At 39.6% G+C, this 7,201-nt stretch overlaps 1 protein-coding gene across 1 annotated transcript in view; it reads left to right on the top strand.

Moving 5' to 3' along the window:
- PELI2 (pellino E3 ubiquitin protein ligase family member 2) overlaps positions 1–4,400 on the top strand; it is a gene marked incomplete at both ends in the record, with an annotated part of 201,106 nt that extends 196,706 nt beyond the window's left edge. The window contains one exon of the mRNA XM_079700910.1: positions 3,834–4,400. Coding sequence (XP_079557036.1) covers positions 3,834–4,400 — 567 coding nt within the window. The remainder of the gene's footprint in view (positions 1–3,833) is intronic.
- Between the last annotated feature and the right edge of the window lie 2,801 nt (positions 4,401–7,201).

Genomic DNA, 7,201 nt, shown 5'->3' on the forward strand with positions numbered 1-7,201 from the left:
CCAACCAAATGGACAACCTGGAAGAAATGGACAAATTCTCAGAAAGGTATACTCTCCCAAGACTGAACCAGGAAGAAATAGAAAATATGAACGGACCAAATTACCAGTGCTGAAATTCTATCAGTCATTTAGAAGCTTACAACAAGCAAAATTCCAGGACCAGATGGCTTCACAGGTGAATTCTACCAAACAATTTAGGGAAGAGTTAACACCTATCCTTCTGAAACTATTCCAAAAATTGCAGAGGAAGGAACACTCCCAAAGTCATTCTCTGAGGCCACCATCATCCTGATACAGAACCAGACAAAGATATCACACACAAAGAAAGAAAATTGTAGACCAATATCACTCATCAACTTAGATGCAAAAATCCTCAACAAAATACTAGCAGACCCACTCCAACAATATACTAAAAGGATCATACAACAATGATCAAGTGGGATTTATTCCAGGGGTGCAAGGATTTTTCAATATCTGCAAATCAATCAGTGTGATACACCACATCAACAAATTGGAGAATAAAAACCACATGATGATATCAATATATGTGGAAAAAACTTTTGATAAAATTCAACATCCATTTCAGATAAAAACTCTTTAGAGAGTGGGCACAGAAGGAACATACCTCAACAAAATAAAGGTGATATGTGACAAACCTACAGCTAACATACTCAGTGGTGAAAGCTGAAAGCATTTCCTCTAAGATCATGAACAAGACAGGGATGTCCACGATGTCTACTCTTGCCACTTTTATTCAACATAGTTTTGGCACTCATAGCCATGGCAATCAGAGAAGAAAAAAAAAAATAGAAGGAATCCAAATTGGAAAAGAAGTAAAACTGTCACTGTTTGCAAATGACATGATGCTGTACATGGAAAATCCTAAAGATGCTACCAGAAAACTACTAGAAGTCATCAATGAATTTGGTGAAGTTGCTGGATACAAAATTAGAACACAGAAATCTGTTGCATTTCTATACACTAACGATGAAAGATCAGAAAGAGAAATTACAGAAACAATCCCATATACCATCACAACAAAAAATAAAATACCTAGGAATAAACTTACCTAGGAAGCAAAAGACCTTTACTCAGAAAACTATGACTATGATGAAAGAAAACAAAGATGACACAAACAGATGGAAAAATATACCATGTTCTGGGATTGGAAGAATCAATATTGTGAAAATGACTATACTACCCAAGGCAACCTACAGATTCAGTGCAATCCCTAGCAAATTACCAATGGCATTTTTCACGGAATTAGAACAAAAAATTTTTAATTGTATGGAGACACAAAAGACCCCAAAAACCAAAGCAAACTTGAGAAAGAAAAACAGAGCTCAAGGATTCAGGCTCCCTGACTTCAGACTATACTAAAAAGCTACAGTCCTCAGAACTGTGCAGTGCTGGCACAAAAACAAATATAGATCAATGGAAGAGGATAGAAAGCCCAGAAATAATCCCACGCACCTATGGTCAATCTATGACAAGACAAAACTATACAATGGAGGAAAGACAGTCTCTTCAATAAATGGTGTTGGGAAAACTGGACAGCTGCATGTAAAATAATGAAATTAGAACATTCTTTAACACCATACACAAAAATAAACTCAAAATGGATTAAAGACCTAAATGTAAGACCTGATAGTATAAAACTCTTAGAGGAAAACATAGGTAGAACACTCTTTGACATAAATTGCAGCAACATCTTTTTTGACCCACCTCCTAGAGTAATGAAAATAAAGACAAAAATAAACAAACAGGACCTAATTAAACTCAAAAGCTTTTGCACAGCAAAGGAAACCATAAACAAAATGAAGACAACCCACAGAACGGGAAAAAAATATTTGCAAACATGCGACCCACAAGGGATTAATCTCCAAAAGTTACAAACAGCTCATGTCCTTCGACAGATGAATGGATAAAGAAGATGTGGTACATATATACAATGGAATAGTACTCAGCCATTAAAAAGAATGAAATAATGCCATATTCAGCAACATGGATGGACCTGGAGATTATCACACTGAGTGAAGTAAGTCAGAGAAAGACAAATATCATATGATATCACTTATGTGAAGAACGTAAAAAAATAATAATACAAATGAACATATTTCCAAAACAGAAACAGACTCATAGACTTAGAAAACAAACTTATGGTCACCAAAGGGGAAAGGTGAGAGAGAGGGAAAAATTGGGAGTCTGGGATTGACATATACACACTATTATATTTAAAATAGATAACCAACAAGGACCTACTGAATAGCATAGGGAACTCTGCTCAATATTCTGTAATAACCTAAATGGGAAAAGAATTTGAAAAAGAATATATACATATATATGTACAACTGAATCACTCTGCCATACACCTGAAACTAACACAACATTGTTAATCAACTATACTCTAATAGAAAATAAAAATTCAAAAATAAATTTCAGAAGATTGAAATCATATGAACTATATTCTCTGACCATGATATAATCAATCTAGAAGTCATGAATAAGATAGAGCATCTGTGTATATTTTGATAAAATATATTTATAAAGAAAAAGCAATGAATAAAAATCATAAAGAAAACAAAGAAAAACGTAGCCTAAACTCCAGCTTATTACCACAGCAGTGTTCTTCTTACAAAGTTTATGCAGAGATGAGACCTCCTCTGAGAATTACTTCTGGTTGGGAAGAGAAGGGGGAGGCTCCTGACACCCAGCAAGAAGGGAGGAGACTAGGAGGTGTTCAGGGTGGGAGTGGGGCGAGGAGAGAGCTTCAGCGACTTAAAGGCTATTCAAAAAGTAGTCACCGTGTTTTTCCTGTAAAGTATTGAGATTCATCATTTTGTTGGGATTTTAGCTTTTTCTAACTACCAGTATTGGATACTGTTTTGGGGAAGGACCGCTGTTGTCATTAAAGGACAACTTCCAGGCAAAGTGCCATCCAGGTGAACCCTGAGTGATGAGTGGGAGTTCGCCAGGCCCAGGGGTGGGCTAGGGGTGGGGTGAGCCAGGATAGAGAACTCTAGGCAGAGGTCACTCATGGCACGTGCCAGAGGGCAGTGCCCCTGAGTGCATCCATAGAGCACAGGTGGCCCACGGAGACGGGGGTCAGGCTCCTGCGGATCATGTCTAACCGTGCTGCTCGTCAGCTGTTAATCAGTCTTGTGAGCACTTGGTACGTAGCACAGCCAGTCTCTAGGGGCAGGACAGAAATAAAGACGCAGATGTAGAGAGCAGACTTGAGGACACGGGGAGGGGGAAGGGTACACTGCGATTAATTGATGTTCCAAAGCTCACAGTGAGCGCTTCTGCTCCAGACCTTAGGAATGCAGGATAGATGATAGATTGTGTGAAGCCAGAAGGTCACCAGGAGTCGTTGGCACCACTATAGTATTTACTGCAGGGCCCCCCTAGGGGTCTTCTGGATTGGCTCTGGTTGACATGAGCATGAGTCGTCACCAGATGGACTGGCTGGACATCTCCTGTCCCTTATGAGACCAAGGAGGAGTTGTGTTGTTGACTTGAGGAGGAAAACTAAAAATCTAAGGAGATTTGTGACGTTTGTTAAAATAACCACTACGTTAATTGAACATGTAAAGTAAATGTATCCGCGCTTAGGGCTTTGTGTGTTTCACATACATGATTTACATCCAGTGTTCAGATGAGGAAAGGGAAGCTCAGGGAGGGTGAGTTACCCCCCTAGTCCTGTTTTGCAGGGAGGCCATGGGATAAACTGCCCCCCTGTGTTGACTACGGAGATGATCTTTAAGAGGACAAAAACGTTAGCGTGGTTTCTCAAATTTTGCTTTTAAAAGGCATGTCTGTCAAACTTGTAGGTGGAAAGCGAGACCAACGTCCTGCAGGACGGCTCCCTCATCGACCTGTGCGGGGCCACCCTGCTCTGGAGGACAGCAGATGGCCTCTTTCACACCCCAACGCAGAAGCACATTGAAGCCCTGCGGCAGGAGATCAACGCTGCCCGGCCACAGTGTCCCGTGGGGCTCAACACCTTGGCCTTCCCCAGCATCAACAGGAAAGAGGTGGTGGAGGAGAAGCAGCCCTGGGCGTACCTCAGCTGTGGCCACGTGCATGGCTACCACAACTGGGGCCATCGGAGCGACACAGAGGCCAACGAGAGGGAGTGTCCCATGTGCAGGACTGTGGGCCCCTACGTGCCGCTCTGGCTCGGCTGCGAGGCGGGTTTTTATGTAGACGCAGGACCACCCACTCATGCTTTCACCCCTTGTGGACATGTGTGCTCAGAGAAGTCTGCGAAATATTGGTCTCAGATCCCACTGCCTCACGGGACTCACGCATTTCATGCCGCCTGCCCTTTCTGTGCCACGCAGCTGCTTGGGGAACAGAACTGCATCAAATTGATTTTCCAAGGTCCAGTTGACTGATGCCCTTTACAGCCATCGACGACGACTTTAATAACAAGTTACTGTGAAGATTTTGCCACTAACTCTAGATTTTACCTTTTTATAATACCATTCATTAAGGGGAGGGCAGGGGTCCTGAGGCTGGGAAAAAAGAAGGGCGTAGTGATGAAACATGCCAGGCATCGATGATAACAGTGGTGTGTTGCATGCTCAAAACAGCAGCATCCTCACTGAAGTCTGCTTAATTAAACCATAATATCTTTGTAACAATTGGATTTAAAATGCCATGCTTTTATTTTAACCTTGGGGTTTTTAAAACAAGTTTTCTTTGTTAAATTTGGACAGGACTTTAAATCCCATTTTAAAACTGTAGAAGAAATTTACTCAAAAGTTGTTGGCTCTTAACTGCAAACTTCGGTGCTGTGTGGTATAGGTGTTAGACATGCCGTATCTGGAAATACTTGATACAGGTTAGAATCTGACCAGATACCAAAGGGGCAGCTCTATAAGATGATGTTGGGGGACAGGAGACCTTAGGCACAGGTGATTGTTTTGAAATCTGGGGCTTTTCTCTGATTTTTCTTTTGAGGGGAGGAAATATTCATATGTTGTCATGTTTTCTTTTTTTTTTTTAATTTCAGTGGAATTTAATTACTTTATACACACATTCATCAAATACCTTGGCATTTCAAACAAAGAGTTTCCCATAACTTTTTAGTCTGCCTTTTGTTATTTTTGGTCTGACATGGTCTATCCCTGATTCTCATCTTGCATGGCCAGAACTGTTTGGTTGATTAAAATGTAGCTGCTCTTAAACATTCATTAACTGAGAGTGATTATTGCAGCAGAAAACATGGCCCAGGTAATATAATATCAAGTTTACTTGCTTACTGAATAATTTAAGAGTGATTAAAAATAAGATTTTACTTTTTAAAACTACTCGTTGGAATTTCCTAAGTTTTTTTTAAGAAAGCCAAAATTCCGTGAACTTAAAAAGCAACATATTACAACAATACAGTCAGTTTTGTTCACCCCCTTTCTGCCATCTGTCACCTTCCCTTGCAGCTTACTATAAGTTTTGAAAATGTTTGCAAATCAAACTAAATTTAAATGTGATCATTAGATATACACAACACCAAGTGGTACATCTGCAGAGAGCATTTGAAATTACTGATTTCAAGAGAGCAAATGAGTGTTTACTGATGAATAATTAAATCAGAATTTCATATGAGCTCCACCAGCCCTCTCTGTTAGTTTCATTTCATTTTGAATAATAATTCTTGGATGTTCATTCTCTGTGCTCAGTACCAGTGTATCACTGTTCCCGTGATGTAAAGATCCTTTAGGACATGCGACTACCAGAGCTGGCTGGGATGAAATAGATTCCTGCCACATGGATGGAGCAAGTATGTTTAAATTAACATCCTCTTAAATTGACCATTGCAGATTCATGCTGCATTTTTTTAACCTTTGTAAAGATATATGATTTATATGGTTCTAATCTACTGCATTCCTGTTTGAATTGGTTTTTCCATGGTTTGCCTACTAGCAAATATTTTGCCTATTTTCAAGTGTCCTAACCCATTTTGAAAGCCCTTTTCCTTAACGTGATAAGATCTATTAGTCTTGATTGCTGCTGCTTAAGTTGACTTAATATATAAAAATTTCATCCTCTCAGTTTTCAAATAGCTTTACTTTTCAGTGGAGATTATTGTTTATGAGGTGTTTTTGTTTTGGTGATTTTTAAGTGCTGTGAAAATCCAACCACAGTGCTCTCATTGATAGCTTACTCAATTCTGTATAGCTTGCTTGACCTGCAGACAGAGAATGAAAGAAAACAATGAAATTGCCCAGAATATATCCAATGCCTTTTGATGTAGCCAGAGTCTCCCATGATTAGCTTTTACTGATGGAATATGTCTTTTCAGTCTGTGCTGCTTTAGGCTCCACAAAATTATACAGGAAGCACACGGTCCCTTTTCTTGCGATGTGGTTTGAAAGTGGTTTGAGGAGTCTTGATAACCCTAAAAAGCATTTTGTAAGGTAAATAAATAGTCTTGCATCTAGAAAGACTGGATTTTACCTATCAGAAGCTTTTTTTTTTTTTTTCCAGAAAGTTACCATCTGATATAACTTTCTATTTCAAGGACTATAGTAGTTCAAGGTCTGGTAGTTCCACATGCAATATATACCCCAAAATAGTTATCTTCCAACCTGAGAAGTTTGACTTTTTAGTAAACTTGGGTAGAAATTCCAAGCTCTTGGAAGGGGCAACAGTGACCCCCGCGCCTCTGTTAGCACCACATCTTTTCCTTTGACTGACTTCCAACTGAGGTCCCCTCTCCCCTGCCTAGAGAACCACAGCAAGGTGGCCCCTTTGCAGAAGGAAGCCAGGCTCATCTTGGCCACTGCTAGTAAGATCTGCTAACTTTGGTTAATGAGACTTTTTTCCCCTCTGGAAAAAAATAAAGTGAGAATAAAGAACTCTAGCTCAGAGTACAGTAATACAGTTCAGAAAAGGTAACTTCTCAGAGGTTATGTCTGTTTTTATGTCTTGCTTGACATCACATTCAAGGGCAAATTCCACTCCCCAGGTATACACATAGGAAATTGCAGACCAGTTATCCTGATCTCAGCCTGACCGAAATGCCTTTTGTGACTAGGTTTCCAGAAGAGCTCCAATGATGTATTCCCATAGGTTTTTTTTTTCCAGTTGTTTACGCCAGTTTATTACAAAAAAAAAAAAAAAAAAGATTTAGAGTGAATGGGATACAACTCTGAATATTTTTCTAGTCTGGAATTTTTTTTTATTATTACTAATC

Source organism: Hyperoodon ampullatus (genome assembly GCF_949752795.1).
Source record: "Hyperoodon ampullatus genome assembly, chromosome: 3".
NCBI classification, from domain to species: Eukaryota; Metazoa; Chordata; class Mammalia; order Artiodactyla; family Ziphiidae; genus Hyperoodon; species Hyperoodon ampullatus.